Here is a 17,733-nt window from a genome sequence, read left to right on the forward strand (position 1 = left end):
TGTGTGCCCATAGCGAGCAATGATGATGTTGCTCACACTGGTACTCAGTGTGCTCAGGGAGGTTGTCTTTCTGCCCAGACAAACAAAAAATTAGAGGGAACATTGCCGACCTGGCATCGAACCCAGAACTGGAGAACTGTGAGGCCGACGCACTAACCACTCAACCACCGGGCTGCCCTCAACCAGTTTTTTTCCCCTAAAATGGCTGCAGTAAATATAATTCAGGGTACCTCGTTTATTAGAAAGGCAGCAATATTTGAAGAAATACTACACAAACAACATGCTCCATTCAATCTCTTGACAATTCTCACATCTTTTTCTTATCACTTTAAGGCTGGCCTTTGGAAATGCCTTTTTAAAATTTTCAAATACAGAGGATGATTGCTTATTGCAAAGGTGAAGAAGCAACCACCGTCAAGTGACAGCAACACATCATTTCCACGTCTGTCTTATTGAAAATGATGACGCACTCATCCCTTTCCCGTCGAAAGGCGTCCAGCTTTGCCGCCGCAAATGCGATCTCGCGCCGCCTGAGGATCATTATTTTCCTCACAGGTGGCTGTAAAATGCACAAAATGATTTCCATGCGTGACCGAAGGTGGTCTCGCGGTTCGTCTGATTGGGTTTTGTTGAGATATGCTCCAAAGGGCCCAGAAGCCCTCCGAGGGGAGAATCTCATTTTCAATGGATGGCCGCAAATGTGTGGCGGCGCACGAGGCAGGTTGTCATCTCGCCCGTTAGCACAATATCAAGTAAACAAGGGTCCAAATATGGAGCCGCCCTTGTGTCTCCATGGAAACAGAAACAGCGCAACGTGTAAAGTCGACATTCCAAATATTTTTTCTAAAAAAAGTCCTTCTTTAAAGAAAAAAAAAAAGTTGGGTAATCAGGTAACGATTGATCCGAGCATATCACCCTTGTAATTGTCCGACGTTGCCATGACAAAAACATTATGGTCTCATTTGTCACAAGAATAAGCAACAAACTCACATACTGTTGTACTATAGTAAAGCTACTTCATCAGGAAATATGTTAAGTAACAAAAATGTCACAATCAATGCTTTCATCTTTCGTATGAGAGAATCACTGACAGCATTTTAATAATAATAATAATAGTAATAGGGGGGGAAATAAAGGCAAAGAGCAGTGACGTCCAGACAGAGCAGTGTGACATTGAGTGGAAATGATACCTTGGCTTAGTGCAAAACGACATCACATCCACTGGTGGCATGTTGTCTTTGACGTGCAACGAGTGTGACAAGCCCCAAGAGTTCCGAGCTTCAAATCAATTAATCAAGTGTCACATGGTTGCAATGTGCACCAGGCAGCTTCTCGTATTTGGATCTGCCACTTTTTATTTGCTCGTGCACAGTGACTAGCTTTCTTTTTTTTCCTCAGCTTATAAAGGCATTCATGGAGCGGATTAGTACCTAAAAATAGAATTAACTCATGACAAACATTTAAGTTACCATAACGTCATTTTTTTAAAATGCAGGATATCTGTTTGAAGGGAAGTGTCGAAAGCATGACCACAAGTTGAGTAATCGCCAGTTACTCCTTTAGTCTGATTTTGCCAGTTTTTGTTGTCCTGGCCTGCCCCACCCTGCAAGGCAGTCCATTTTTCATTTTAACAAGACCAAGACTACAATAACTTTAACATGCAGATGATGTGGCATTAGTTAAACTACAGAAAAATTAGGGGTTTAAAAAAAATAAGACTTAACAGCCACACAAATGGAGACCTATTTCACATATACCTGCCCACCCCCTAATTTTGTGTGCCAGATGTGGACCCCAGACCTTGAGTTTGACACCTGTGTTAAAGAAGTAGCTAATTTAACTCCCTCATCTGTGAAAAATTCCTAAAAAGGTTTTGATTTCAACTTTGACTCACCCATGTATACCTCCAAGGAAAGTGCTGTTCATGAGTTTTCTTATAATAATTTACAAGCTACTGAACTAGCCAGCTTGGCGTTGCAGAATCTTCTTTGGATGGGGTAATGCACAAATGAGGCAAATCTGCAAATATGAAACATCAGACAAAATGTTAATGAACTAACACAAACACACAAAAAACTGGGAATAAAAATTCTATAAGTCAAGTACAGCTTATGTCATTAAATATTCATAATATTCATGATTTGCTCATAATACATCACATTCCTGGGAGTATTGCTGCTCTTTACAACATCAAAGACAGGCTTAAAAAAGTATATGCTCTTGTCATTTGCCAAGTTTTTATGATCTGGAACAAAACTGCACCAGGAGAAAAATTATTTGCAAAGTTTGAACACATGACTAATAACAACAAGACACCATTAGAAGCTAAATGATTTTTGTTTGTTGCCGATGTCAAACAGGCTGTTTAGAATGTGTTAAATAATAATAATTAAGGGTTTCACAGGACAATAGTGACGCCAACGCATTTATTTTCTTGTTACTTGTCCTCATGTGAAGAGAAATAACAAAAAAAAAAACGTGGTTAATATGTGGTTTAAAAATCTTAAATGTCCTTTATTCATAAAACAAGTGTAGCCAACACGACAATTTCTTGTTCACCATTACAACTATTTTCTGTAGACAATTTGATTTTGAGCATTGAATTGTCACCATGAGGTGCGACAGCAACAATTGTGCATCCTTAATGCGAAATAACATTCGTGAATACAGCACAGTGTACACTTAGCAGCCACAACGTTAGGTACACTTGTACAATGTTAAAATTTGAAAACAAGTACAATAATAAACATCTTGCTGACTTTTTAAACACACCACAAAAAATAAAATTGGTCTGATTGTTTTTTTTTTTTAATTACATATACATATTGTAATATTTAATTGGATTGTGCAGATGTACCTAATTAACTGTCCGAACAACAATGTGGCCAGTTCATGATGACAGTCAATATCTTTAACTTTTGTTTTTGTTTGTTTTGGCTCAACCATAATTGAAGCTCTTCAAAATTAACATTGGAAGTCTCACCACAAATGTATATTTACAATGACGGGCAGTAAACTGGACACTATCAAATTTAATGCAACATTTAAATGTTATGACGTGTGGTATTTTGCCCACTTTGTGTTTTTTTTTAAATTACTTTAAGCAAGATTTTGTACACTCAATTACAATCATTTATGTATTATTGTACACACAAAATTAATTGGTGCAATTTGACTCTAGGGAGTCGCTCTCTTTCCCTCTCATGCCCACACACACACACAAACACTGACACTAACTAATAAGACTAACAGCATGTACAGATAGGAAAAGACTAGAATGATCATTGTCTCAGGTTTTTGTCTTTTCCCTGAGACTCACAAGCTGCTGAAAAACCCTCCTTCAAAGCTCATTTAAAAAAAAAAAATCAATATAGGCGGCTCGGAAAATGAATGAATATATAAACCCTCTCTCTTACTCAGGCACGCTCACATTCATGCAACATCAACTAGAAAACACACTTTGCACTGCAGTGTACTTTGGTCAAAGAACAACATCGAGTACGATTTAAGGCAAAAAAAAAATAAAGCAACAATTTGAGACCTTCCCAAGGTTCCAAAAGACGACGAAAATATTTGTTTTTATTATTTACAATATTTGCCGATAGAAAAATAGGTTTTCACGGAGTGGATACTCATGTTCACAGTCAGACTATTTTGATCAACTCTATATTCGTTGGCTATTAGCTATTAAACTACATCATAGAGCAAATCGAGAAGCGATCTGCGCAGTCCGCGGATGTCGAAAGCTGACGCTGAAATAAACGGAGCTTCTTTAAACTGGTGAAAGCAGTTTAGTACTTTTACTTTCAGACAGTTATTGAAACAAGGTAGCCTCGCATAAACCCACTCACGATTATGCTACAAAAGTAAAAAAAAAAAAGAACATATTGGCGGAAGAAGAAGGGTAAAAAAAAAACTACGGGCAAAAATTTTATGAACAATGAAAGCACTAGGTCAAGGAAATTTCTTCTCTTTCTGCCAGTTAGTTTAACAAACTTCCCTTGTTTGGTAGTACTAGAACGATCCACACTAGCTTAACTCTGTGGTTGCTGCAATGTTTATGGTGATTTAGATGATTGTTTGCTGATTATCGTAGATATTTGGTGTTGTTTTTTAAACTATTTTCTGATTCTCATTATAGGGCAGAAGGTGGGGTAGACCGTGGACTGATCAGTAACCAATTGCATGGGATAAATAGACCAAAAACAAACAAAAAACATTCAAGTGGATGGCTTATAATCGTCGGAAAAGCCAACGTGCATTTTTTGGAATGTGGAAGGAATTCAAACAACCCAGAGAAAACCAACGCAAATAGAGGAGACGTATTTGCGAGCAAATATTCGCATGTGAAACATCCAAATTGTGAGGCAGACTTGCAAACCCCATGCGTAAAAAGAACAAAACCAAATGCAACCTGCTGCTTTAAGCATAGCTGAATCATCGTCGATTGCATTCGACTTTGGTAGTTAAGAATTCGGTCCTGCACAAGTCGGGGCCCAAAGGTTGAGTTGAGCCTAAAGACAAAAGTGGGGCTTGATCGGCCAGAAAAGGGGAGAGGGATCGGAAGGGGCACAAAGCTACCAATATGGGCGCGAGTTAATGAAGTCTGTCACATCGGCGGCAAAGTTGTGATTAATGTGCATGGCCGCGTCAGCGCTATTTGCACCCGGAGGCTCTCGCCACCGTCGGCGTCGTCCCGGGATCTGGAAACAAGTGGATCAGCTCTTACATAATCATGACCGCATTTGCATTCAGTCGGCCTCCAGAGGCGCCGCTGCTAAGAATAGCTTCGCTCGCTCAGGTTGCCACAGGACTTTTTCCGTTTTACTTTGTCGGCTTTATCGTACAAGGTGACAGGTAAATTAGGCCTTATCTTCACATTTGCAAGGAATCGTCCTTTAGATTAGATAATCTAGTTGTCTAATTTGCTGCCTTGAGCACCCTTGCCTATACTTTTTGTTGACAGTTGAATGAAATATATTTGAATTTATTTTAGTCGTATACACGCAGAAAATTCAGATCTGCGCGTCGTTAATTTATTGTCCTATTTTCCAGCAAGCACAGTGTTACGATTCAAACAGTGCTTGATGCTAACTCGTTTGTGGCCAATCAATTAGAACTGGGAATTCTGTCAGTCTTGCTAAATTCTATTGATTGGGCATTTATTTCAACTGCAAATAATCATAGGCATATTTTTTAGGTGGGAAAATTAACTAATTTTATGGCTAATGATCATCTAGTATGTACAAGTAAAGCCTTTGATTTTTTGGGGTAGTGAAGGAATATATGTATTTTCATGTAACTATCTATAATTACATATTCATTCATTGCTGCATCGTTCCGGTCTTCAGGCATGGGGCCTGCACTCTTTTCTGTAAACATTGAACTCCACTCCTCAAATATATGATAAATGGGTCATGAATTTATGGTTCAGCCCCGGAGATGGCGATGAACTGCTCATTTGCATAGGAACACATTTTCATTAAATTCAAGGAACTAAAACTCTTAACTATCTGCTGCAAATGAAAACGGCTGAATTCACTTTTTTGTTTAGGTTCTTCAAAATATTTGGTGGATATTCTCATGACAGATGTGACATTTCAAGTTGCCAAATGAAAATGTTGATGGACATTCTGACTTAGGAGTTAATATTTTTCTATTTTAATTTATTTCTTTATATATAATGCACTATTAAATTTTGCAACTGCGGTGCAAAGACATAATGACAAAAGTGTAGAGTGTGTGGTTCAAATTGTATGTTTGTTTTGTGTTTGGGCATGGAATCTGACCCATTTTATGTTGCAAAAAAGAAAATGGAAAAGGAGGCTGAATTTGAAAAAAAAAAAAATGGAGAAAGCCCTCCAAGCGACCCATTTGGATCACATTTCTTTTCAGGCCGTGACCTCAGTTGTTTCTGTGCCACTATCCTCGAGCAAGACATCCATGGTCTGGTTGTCTGCCATCAGGGAGTAGTGTCCCCCCGATGCATTACCCCACGCCCCCACACACCCTGCCCACCTCCTCCTCCGTGGTCCTTGTCCGACTCCGGCTGACTCTGGGCCCGCTCGGGCTTAGGGTTGGGCGTGCAGGGCGGGTCGGGCTGCTGGACAGACATGGTCCTGCGCAGATGGGTGCGCTTGCACAGGAAGTCCGGTTTGGCACTGAGCCCGAAGGAGCCTTTCCTGAGGACCATGCGGACCGAAGGTGACTTTTTGGGTCGCGCTCTGTGGCCAAACTGGAGGGAGGAGAGGTGAGCGGCGTAGCCTTCGCTCAAGAACTACCACAATTCCACGGAAAAAAGAATACAAAAACAAAAACGTGTGCTAATATGAGAAACAACAGAAGAGCACTGAAAGTGGATCAACCATTCTTAAGAAATTTAAAGCTGTGAGATTTATTACCAGACAGACCTACCTGACACTGGTTCTGGCACTTCTTTGAAGGTCTTCCCACTATTTGAATCTGCGAGGGCCCGAGACCAAGCATGTTGTAAACCGAGATGTCCTTCATTGATCCATAAGCAGAGTTGATCTTGATATGACACTAGCGATCGCAATCGAGGAGAATAAGCAAAGTCACATTGATGCACAACTAATAGGTCTGAGAGTCTGGCGTACCTCCTGTATGAGGTTTCTGAGGAAAATGGTCTTCTGCCGCAGTGGGTCGTGAACCAGACCCTCGGAGAAGAAGATCATGCCGTGCGGAAAGTTATGCTGCGACAGCCAGGACACCACGCGCTGTTTCTGCATGTCAGGACGACCTGTGATGTAGATGATCAAATAGCCCAAGTCCTGCCAGTGCCTGTCCACATAAAAGTTACAGTAAGGCAAGGTAAGTTTAGGTGTGCCTAAAAAAAAAAAAAAGTTATAAGGTCAGCAAAATAAAAAACGCCCACCTGACGACATCCACGGCCCCGGGGCGGACCTTAGGGTCACTGCCCATGATGGAAACGCTGGCGGCGAAAGAGCCATCGATGCTAAAGACTACGCATTCCATGCCGCGAGGCAACACTGTCAGGTAGGCCTCGGCCGACGTTTGATCGCCTCTTGAAAAACGAAAACAGAATGGCGGCAGACTTTGATTATAATAAACACTTTTTTTTTTTAATAAAGTGGATGTACTACTGTCAAAACAATAATTTGAACTAACTGCTAAGTGGCGCAAGTGAGTGAAGAATAAAATATACTAAAACCAAAACCTCTGGGAAAAGAAACACATTTTAAAAACAAAAAATCTAATTCAATATCAAAACTAAAACACTGTCATAAACAAAAATAAGAAAAACAAGACCTTACTAATGCACAAAAAAAGTACAAACAGGACAAACAAAATGGTTTACAAAAAAATCCCCTAAATTATTTGGAAAGGAAAAAACCTAAAATTCAAATTTCATCTGTATGAAAGATAGTCAAAATATTAAAAATGTCTACCATTACAAAGAAGCCATGCTGTTTCGACTGGTCTCGTGAAATGGAAAAAGAACTATGTGCTACAACAGACTAAACATTCCCAGAATCTACCAACCAAATTTCATTGTAATCCATTCAAAAACAATGGAGGAACAGATGAAAATGGACAAATTGACAGCGTACACACCACCAACAACAACATGAGCGCGCTTACTTGACCACCATCTTGATGGGATAGACGCCCAGGCTGAGCTTCTTGTCGTCGGGCAGGGTGTACGTCACCCGGCCGTTGCTGTTGGTAACCTCGGTGTCAAAATGCACCCAGCGGTCCGACTGGGGTTGCGTCATCAGCAAGATGTCCACCTAGGTGGTGACGGAGCGCACTTGTCAGCGAGTGCTAAATGTGCGGCGAGAGGCTGCATCGTTACTACCTTTTCTCCAGTTAGCGTCACCATGTCCAAGGGGCCGTACATGAAACGACCCACTAGTGTCTGCGGTCCGTCTTCCGTGGCGATGACATCGTTCACCCGGTGGTTGGCCGTCACGTTCTAACGAGAAGGGTGATGACAATTTACATCGAGGTGATTAAGAAGGCTTGTTGTGTGGTTGTTAAAAAGGATACATTACACCCAAGTCAAGTCCGCTTTTGGATGGAATATATCTCTGGGAGCTATTTCCTTTTGAAGGACTGCTGGAAAGGGCCAAAATGACCTGCAAGTAGCCACTTCAAACTAAAATATCACACTTTTCAGGGATTACTTTTTCAGGCCTTTTTGTGAGTCTACGAATAAGAGTCACGGATACCAAATTTCATGTTGCGAATGGCTCTGGGGACCTAATTATTCTAAAAAAAAATCTGCAAACTATGAATAAAAGCTTAGAAAAAAAGATCACACATGCTGACTTTACTTGCTTAGTGAATCCACTCGTGGAAAAAAAACCTATGATTTTGTCATTCATGCACATTTAAAAAAATTCAATTACATTTTTTTTGCAGTTGCAGCCTAAACCGAACTTGAAATATTACGTGGTGTGAATTTGAAATGTTATATTGTTTGAATTAGCCAGACTGACTGTTGTGAAAATCCAGATTTCAAATCCTGCTTAGATTAAAATGTATAAATGCCCTTAAATCCATTTGATTTAAATTTTGAGTTTAAATGACCAAATAAAAGTGTAGTTTTGTTCAAATGTAAGTTTAAGCCAATAATTCCCGAACCCTCCTTTTACACAGTAAAACTTGATGATTCAAATTCTGCTCACTTCTTTTTTTAATACAGTGTACCGATTATGAAGACTCATCACTCTTTGGTTTCAAGCTTCCGTCTTTTCAAAGCATGGTTTCTTGTGACTTTTCTGGTTGCTATTCTCCCAAATGTCACATTTCTTAAGCCTAATTGGCCATAAAATGCTGGCTTACCATGTGGCATTTCCACACCAACAATTGATTTAAAGGCTGCGGCGTGCAACCGGAAGCTCCGAAAATCCCAGCTGCTCTCCCTCATTAGGTGCACTCGAGTCCAACTATATGTTGGCCAGCCAGCCAGCGCATTAAACATGTCAGCTGGCATCTCGCCACTCAGGAACCTCTCACCAGTACCGTGTACGCGGTGGGGATAAGTGAGCGAGTCCGACCCCCGACCGAAAGAGCGGGAGACAACAAGCACGCCGACAGCTCAAGCTGGGACAAGGACCCTCTTAACTAGCGCGTAGGGAGTCAGGAATAGACCAAGTCTGGAAATAGTGTCGCTCTGTGGCAGTGCCCGAATTGAATCAAATACACGTCTCTATAACCTCAATGTCTGCTGTCAGATTTGTACTAAACAAAAGACGTTTACGACATTACGAGCTTTGAGAAGTGCAGTTATTTTGACAACTGATTTCAAAGGGACTCAGAACTCATGTATGTGGTTGAAGGAACTACGTTTAACAGTATATTTTCTTGATTTCCTTTGAGAATTGTCCAGATGTAGGTCGGACCCTAGCCGTGCTAACAGGGTTTTTCCTCACACACTTTTCTATTTATAGAGCTTGGAGGACAAAGCTCAGCCAAGTAAATTCGCACCTTTTAAACCGAGCTCATTGAAATCGGATTAGGGGTTAAAGAACAACGTGATCTTGATTGTTCCTCTCCCAGTGCCTCACAAGTGACAAATAATTGCGAGCATCTTCAAGCTTGAACACTTGTTCAGAATTAACATGATTAATGATAAGACCTTCAGAGCATTCACTGCAATTGTGACTGGCAACATTATGCACATTTTTTTTCCAGTCTGTCAGAGTCTATTTGGCATTAGGAGCAAAGGAGGGAAAAAGTAGGACGTGTTTATGCAACACAAACACAATCAGAGTGTTGTGTACCCTCAGCTTGACGTGCGTCCTCCGTCGCAACCACTTTTCTCGCGGGCTGGAAGGCGAAAAAGGGGCCAAGCCCAGATTGTCTGCTTCCTGTGTCTTCACAAAGTCGCACCGCATGAGCTGTGTGTGAATAATCAGACATGGCACAATATAAACACTGACCAATTCCCTACATAAATGACCATGTACTTTAGATATAAAGACATTTATAAAACCTATCTGACAGAAATAGTTTACACAATGTAATTTCCACATTTCAATTCCCAAATTGCACATGCCACAGTTTGAGAATTCCTGCTTTCAAATATTTAAATAAAGAAACCTTTCTTCAACATTTTTAGCCACATACAAATAATAATTTGGTGTCATAAATACAGGAATTTGAGTTGGAAAAAAAATACTATCGATATCCTGTTTATTTTCCATTCACCTGTGCTTCCTTTCATACATCATCTAAAGCTGTCCCTCTGCAAACATGGTAAGCTTTTTGCACATTACCTTACTTGCCCCAGGGAAAGCCTATAAAAGCACGCAATTGATCTTTTGCACAACGGTCGTGATGGATCGATAGGCGGAGTTGGACTTTTAAGCTTTTGGCAGCTTTCATGCTGTTAATGTGGTCGATTAGCCTTCACGCATGATTGATGCGAAAGTTCCTCACAGATGATTAAATGCATTTTAGGAAGGAAGTTCAAGATATTAATGATGGCCGACACAAACCGACAACTATTACAGTGCTTACTTAGCCTGCTCCATTCATGATAATTCAAAGCCAGCCTTTAAATTTAATATTGATTTGATGTCTATAACTGCCAAAGAGTTAAGGCCGAACGAATTAAAAACAATAATTCGAAAGTATATTGCAAAGAAATACATATTCAGTACATTATACCAGTGTTTCCCAACCACTGGGCCGTGGGAAATTACCTGCCAAGAAATCCTACATTGTAATATTCCAAGACACAAAAATTGTAATATGCGATTAAAGTTGAAATTTGACGAACAATAAACCGATATTGCAATATTACACGATTCAAACCCGAATATTACAAGATTAAAATCATTTTGTTGCCTATTAACAAAACCAAAAGAGAGCTCAGTTAATCACAATGGCCTATTTTTTTAAATACTAGGTATATTGGCGAGAAGCAAATACTTAAACATACCTGTCGAAGGACAAAGGCAGCAACGTCAGTGGACTCCCAGTAGGAGGCGTGAAAAAGGTGTGGCAACGCCACCGTGGGGAAGGCGGTCAACACATCGGGACAGTAGAGAGAATAGTCCAGCCTTTTGGAGCCCCACCAGCTAGTGGAAACTTTAACCACCAAAAAAGATGTGGGGGGGAAAAACAAGTTAGTAAGACAGACCCTTTGATTTACAGCCCTCGCACTCACTGTCAGCGATGGCGTTGCCCAGCTGATGGCCGATGGAACCAATGGACATTTGGCTGTCCACGCTGGTCACGCTGGCGCGCCGACGCCCTTTCTTGGAAGAACACGGAGGAGCCGCAGGGGTCTGTTCCCCCTCCAGAAAGACATCCGGATGGCCCTGGATGCTTTCGCCTTTACAAATGACAAAGGAATGAATCAATTCGTTATTGACGAGTCAACCCAAGACACACGGATGCTGTACTTTGTGATAGAGAGCATCTATATGCATTTTACTCTCCCTCGAAAAATTCAAAGAAAAGAAAGGCCATGCATTCTTGAATCAATTGTAGTGATTTTGAAAATGATGTTTTGAAGTTGCTGCTGGATGTCTGACCCACATGCATCTAAGACTCGGGTGTGAAATTTCAAGCGGTCTACGCAGAAAAGAGACAACTCTGACCTTTTTGCATCTAGATACTGTGTGATCAATAAATATCAGAGCGGTTCACAAACCAGCTGCCACTTGAGTCCAGCTGATTATTTGGAGTCATAGATTCGTTTTCAGCCAAACACTGATAACTACATGTTCTTAGGTTAGAACTTTATTTCATCCCGTATTCGGGAAATTTCTTGGTTGCAATAGCAAGACAGACACAAGACACACAAGACATTGTAGACCTAGGTAAAAGAATTGGAGCCACACACAGGAAGTCCACAAGGTGGGGACCTTCTGCAGACTGAGACTGAGGCTACCACACATCCCTCAGTAGTCTGGAGGTTTTAAAGATCTTAATAAACATCAAAATATATACATCCACAAGCACAGGCTACAAAACTCCCCTCCTGGCACGTTAAAACTGTTCCAGCACTGAATATCAACCTTATGCTCCAAACCCTAAACCTAATATGAAACCCAAATTCAGCCTCATAAACATAATTTGAAATCCTTACTTTGAATGAGAGTCCCAACCTTGGCCTTAAATGCCAATTCAAAACCTGACCCGGTTGTATTCCGCATTGTATTAGGAACAAACCAAAAAGCACGCTCAAACATGATTGCCGAATAACATCCATACTGGATCATGAGAACAAGGAGGGAACAACACAAGTTGGCAGCTCGAGCTTCTTCAAATAAAGCAGCAGATGCGCTCGCTTGTTGCGTTCCCGAGAATACAGATGATCCCGAGCCTGAGGTGTGATTAATAAATCTCCTTATTCCAGTCCCCATTCAAAGCGGATTTGTTATAGTGATGAAGGTAGAATAGTGGAAGGCAGATTAACACCTCGCTCGGATTCCTTGAGGATTTTATTCCCCTTTCACCCTTATACGTGATCCCAAATACAAGACGCAGGCTAATGAGGGCACCCGTCAAGAGAGGAGTGTTACTCTCCTTCCTGATTTTTTTTTTTGCAGAGTGCACACATGTAAACAAAAAAGGAAGACAAGCATTGCAATAAAAAAAAACTGCAGAAGAAGGCGATATAATGAGGTCACAGATTCATTTTTTTTCGAGGCTGATGAAAACGCTTTGGCACTGGCTATAAAAAAAGGAAGGAAGGAAGGAAGGACAAAGAGGGGCCTTCACTTGCCGCGTTGAGGGCACGTCGACCTCCGTTAAGATTTTATGAATAAATATTGTAATAGCCTTTTTCAAATCCATTAATACCTCGCCATTTCATTAAATAGACCTGACCCAGTAATAAACAATAACCAAATAGAGAAATAGACAGTGTTTAAACCATGGTTAAAGCCATTACTGAAAGAAATAAAAAAAATCTCGGTCTCATCCTTTGAGAAGGAAATTGCATGCTGTCCATTGTAATCTTTACAATAAAGCCGCATTATCCAGATAATCAATGCTGTTTATAGAAATGATCATCATTTATGTCAAGTTTCCCTTTTTGTGCACAGCTCCAATCAAGAGGGCGAAGGGCTGTGCGCCTTATTACAGACATTGATCTTCATCAAAGACAGACCCAAATGAATGAGGGTGTCAAAGCGTATAGAGCCTTCGCTTGATTGGCTCCTACGAATCCTCCTGACAGCTCATTTGCATCCTGCACATTCATCTATTTTGACAACATCCTCGAAATAGTCCAAACTAAAACCATTAAAAGCAGGCAACGTTTTAACTTTTGGAGTTTGATAGCATATGCCCTCGAGGCGAGTCTGTTGTAATTTATACTATTTCATTACCGGCCTTTGATGACAGTAGATGTATAAACCATTTTAAAAGGGATGGCTGTTTCATATGTCTTATTGGATTAATACATAAGATGATTTTGCATACTCAAAAAATGCAAATATTGATAAAATTATTCGACAGTTTTTTTTAGTATTCACTGACCTTGTCTTTGTAGATTTTAATGAGTTTTGTGTATTTTTGGAATATGTTATTTATAACCCGTGGCCATGCAGAAATACAAAGTCAATGTTACATAGCGTTTTAAAATAATTAGTTCAGCGAGTTTCTAAATTCAGCTTCAATAGAATAAGACAGGCTGAATGAAGTTTGTGGGCGTAGAAGACGTTCAAAATACTTTAAAACTAAGCTGTAAAATGAATGCTCTAATTTATTTCCAACTTGAATGTGCTCATCACTTATGTTGCTGTTTTATAAGTATTTCCTTTCCCTTAGATGCTTCTTCTTAGATGATCTAAAAAAAAAACGTCATTTAGAGCTTTAAGTCCCATCTGGAATTCAAAATGAAGCTTCATAGAAATAAATCGGCTAAGCTCATCTGAGGCTCGAAGCTGCTTAACTGATTTGACTACACTTCAAATTGGGCTGCGCATGGACTGGAAATAAACAAGCATGAGGATAGTCCCGGCTTACCTATGATCAAGGAGCGTCCGTCCCCCAGAGGGTGGCGTTGGTAGCGTGGCACGGCAAAGGGGGGAAGCTTGTGGAAGAGAGGCTGCAGAAGAGGCTCCAGCCTGGAGGCCGACGGGTCGGATGGGAAGAAAAGGTTGAAGATCTGTGAGCAGGCCGGGTGGAGCTGATGCACTGAGAGATGGTGACACAATCAGTGGGACGAAGCACACCAGGGACACGCACAAACATGAGCCATAATATAGTCATCTTATTCTAAAAAAATAAAATAAAAACAACTGTTAAATGACTATACGAGTGCGGCGGTCTCACCCTGGACAGCAGGCAGCACGGTGCGACGCATGGCCAGCACCAGACCCAGCGGACAGCCCAGTAGAAAGCAATCCGACACGTCAAAGTCAAAGTGTCCGGGATTGAGATGAAGACCGGGATTGCTGTTACTGCTAGCACGCACCTCCACGCTGTCCTTCATCAGGCTACATGTAAACAAACACCGTAGAAAATTCAGGCAAAATTCAGGCACTTTTAGACATGTTTACAATGCGAATTTAAGGGCAAAATTTTGCCTTAGGGGTGTAATTTGTCACTGAGCCCATGATTTAAACTCCAATTTGATAGCTAAACCTTGTCTTAATCCCAAATGCTTCATCTATATTGAAACCCAACTCTTTTTGTAAAGGAATTCAATTACTGAATATCACGATGCATGTTTATATTGCCAATGCATCATCATTATGCGACTAATGATCACACTGCAGTCAAAAAGATGAGCATTAGAGTCTGCCCCATTCCTCATTCCGGCAGATCTCTTTTAACATTCTGTGCCAGTCTTCAGGGTTTCACTTCATGACTCAGCCTCAAAAAAGATACACGGACAAAGACACACTCACACACACAACCACCTTAAGGGCCTATGTTCAGCCTCTGCGACGACCCCGTGCTGACAGGCAGTTTTATCCCAAACCGATATTTCCACGCTGCCTTTCATACAGGGAGTAGGGATTAGCCAAGTTTCTGTGATCAACCTCCCGGAATAATGCACCAGGATTTGTTTCACATTCGTTTTCCACCATGTGAATCCTAAACTAGCCGATACGACGGATGTGAATGCCCGCTGCAGTGTTTCCCAGCCGAAATTCAGCTAAGGCACGTACAGACAAATCCCAAGCTACACCACTAAACAAAAATAATGGGGGGAAAAAATGAGATAATGCTTGTCTCATTACAATTTAATGACCAATTACAGGAAAGCATGTTTCTTTCACAACCCACTTGGGTACCACGATACCTCTGGTATAATAACAATGATAGGATTAATCATTTTTGCTCACAATGCATTAGCTATTCACATTTCCTGTTAAATTGAAATATCAATCATCAACCAATAGTTCATTACGAGGCGCAAAATACGACATTAGAGTCTTGAGCAACTGAAGTCGGTTTGTTTTTTAGAAGACAGATAATGTCCAATCATAGAATAATGTAAAGAGAGAATCTCACCATTAACCGTGGCGGGCCGTCAGGGCCTACAAGGCCTTCTCTGCTGGCCTAAGAAATATCTGAATCATATATTATATTTTGTCCATCAATACTTATTAAATAATTCCAAATTGTCTGTTAGCTTCCTTTCATTGCTTTCCCCCCTGGTTGCACTGTTTCCAGATGTGTGTTTTCATATTAAAGCATTTAACCAATCACATTTCAGCCATTATTTGTTGCCAGGGTCAGAAATCTGCCTCAAGGCCTTCACAATCAGTTCTGCGGGCTCTGCTGCATTAAACAAGCGTCCATAAGACTGTTGCTTTAACCAATCAGATTTGGAGTTGGCAACACCACAATGCCTTGTCGCAGGCGTAGAGATAAGTCATCGCTTTCACCAACTATGATTGGCTAGTGATTAGCCAGAGCTACCAAACTGTATTTGGAGCGAGCTGCACAAGCAAATATATTGTTGTGTTGATTTAAAGCCATTTTCAAGACGGACTATGCCAGAAATACGACAGGACAGGCTCGACATTCCGCATTAGCTTCGATGGCGATAGAAAAGAAGGAAGAAAGAAAGGAGGATGGATATTGGGTACAGTTAAAAAGGATTTTTGGTGAGTAAAATATGGCTATATTCCAAAATATTTCAATTGTGGGCCCGGTTCTGATAAATGAAAAGTTTGTATGTAAGCTCCAGTGTTTGTATTTAATCACGAAATGCTGCTAGGAAGTGGATTTTACCCAATTTTAGTGCAATTTTTGCCGTTTCGCCATTGACATCCATCGCTGTCTTTTCCTGGGAAAATCACCCTGCTAGGAAGTGGATTTTACCCGTTGAAGGCGCTACGAGAAAATGCACAGACCGCCACTGCCATTAACACGTGAAATTAACTCATTATACAATAGACGATGGGCGCGTTCAGAAAAGTCTCGAAAAGGTTGTTAGAAACAGACCAAGGTGTCCAATATGAGCAAGTTATGCGTGACTGGTCCTGTCCACTGGGGGATTAAAAAGGAGGGGTTCCGCACCTCTCAACGTAATCACAAGCCAAAGGTGATGGCTGTGACATTACGTGTGAATTAATAGCATGCCATCTGCAGCCGATGTTACTTGACCGAGGGCATGTGACACAAAGCGACTATTTATAGTGCAGCCAGATGGATGGGTGGGTTATGGAGAGGGTGGGATGCAGTCACCGTGCAAATATTGATGAATATAAGGAGGCAGACGGTACGAGGAGACCGGGATGAGCGCAGAACACGGAGGTTGGAATGGGAATAGCAAACACACTCTCACTCAGACACCGTGAGACGACGATATGAACAGATTGAGGGTCAGAAGGCGAATGTTTGAACTTCTGAGAGGCCCCCTAAAGCGTTATGAGTTTGTGGTTATGGTATATAGTAGGGTTGGTATTTGAGGCTTTAAATTAGTCACAACTCTATAGTGCAGAGAGGATCACCTGGAGAAGAAGACATGTTGGCCGGTGGACGACGTGTCCCCGTCGTACGAGTCGCTCTGCTTGCGGCTGAGCTGCGGCGTCTCTGGACAGCAGCCTTCGTTTGGCGCCGAGATATCGATGTTGCTCTTACTTAGCCTTTTGCTGGAGGTCAGACCAGGACTGCAATCACCAAGAAGTGCTGGGTTTTCCTGCAATGAGCGCATGAAAGTCGCAATCTTAGCATTTTTGCGTTTTATCAATACACTCATGTTAGGATTTAGTATTTGGTTTCAATAAGGGAGAACAGGGAGTCTACTATGCTAAAACAAAATTATTGTAATCTATTCAACAAAGAGGACAATAACAACCAACCTTGTTCTCCCCTAGTAGCAGTCATAAGAGTTCCTTTTAATTGTATTCTGCTTGCTAAGGATTTCAACTATTTTAATTGTGAATGTCTGAACACACTTTACACAAACCTTGAGACTCTCAGTGCTGGTGTTCCTACTTCCAACGGTGTTGACCGGGCTGCCGGACCTTCGCTGATTGCTGAAGCACAACGCATCAAAACACAAGACGCCGCCCACGCAGTCGCCGATTAGGCACACCTGCAGACAGCACACAAAAACGGCATCGCTGCAATAACGCTCCATCGTTGAAATATTTAAACACAGCCCTGGGATCTGTCTCTTCTCTAACTCCAGCAATTTAAATCTAGTTCACTCATTACTGCATGATATCAGAGCCAAATTGAAATGAATTTTAGCGTTTTAATTTAAAGGTAAAAGATTATTAAATAAAAATCTACTCCCGATAAAGAAAAAGAATTTAGATT

General features: G+C 41.1%; 1 protein-coding gene across 2 annotated transcripts in view; it reads right to left on the bottom strand.

Moving 5' to 3' along the window:
• Positions 1-215: 215 nt before the first annotated feature.
• Positions 216-17,733, bottom strand: part of pitpnm3 (PITPNM family member 3) — a 47,745-nt gene continuing 30,227 nt past the window's right edge. The window contains exons 7-20 of one of the 2 annotated variants that reach the window (XM_077610623.1): positions 17,378-17,506; positions 16,920-17,107; positions 14,284-14,447; positions 13,975-14,145; positions 11,162-11,329; positions 10,934-11,082; positions 9,771-9,887; positions 7,841-7,957; positions 7,624-7,772; positions 6,896-7,045; positions 6,618-6,801; positions 6,415-6,543; positions 6,019-6,277; positions 216-2,019 (exon numbers count right to left, since the gene is read on the bottom strand). In XM_077610623.1, the coding sequence (XP_077466749.1) occupies positions 1,952-2,019; positions 6,019-6,277; positions 6,415-6,543; positions 6,618-6,801; positions 6,896-7,045; positions 7,624-7,772; positions 7,841-7,957; positions 9,771-9,887; positions 10,934-11,082; positions 11,162-11,329; positions 13,975-14,145; positions 14,284-14,447; positions 16,920-17,107; positions 17,378-17,506 (2,142 nt within the window). In that variant the 3' untranslated portion in view covers positions 216-1,951. Of the gene's footprint in view, positions 2,020-5,759; positions 6,278-6,414; positions 6,544-6,617; positions 6,802-6,895; positions 7,046-7,623; positions 7,773-7,840; positions 7,958-9,770; positions 9,888-10,933; positions 11,083-11,161; positions 11,330-13,974; positions 14,146-14,283; positions 14,448-16,919; positions 17,108-17,377; positions 17,507-17,733 lie in introns of those variants that run through there. The other variant, XM_077610624.1, reaches the window with a different exon arrangement.

This window comes from Stigmatopora argus, chromosome 10 (assembly GCF_051989625.1).
Source record: "Stigmatopora argus isolate UIUO_Sarg chromosome 10, RoL_Sarg_1.0, whole genome shotgun sequence".
Lineage (NCBI taxonomy): Eukaryota > Metazoa > Chordata > Actinopteri > Syngnathiformes > Syngnathidae > Stigmatopora > Stigmatopora argus.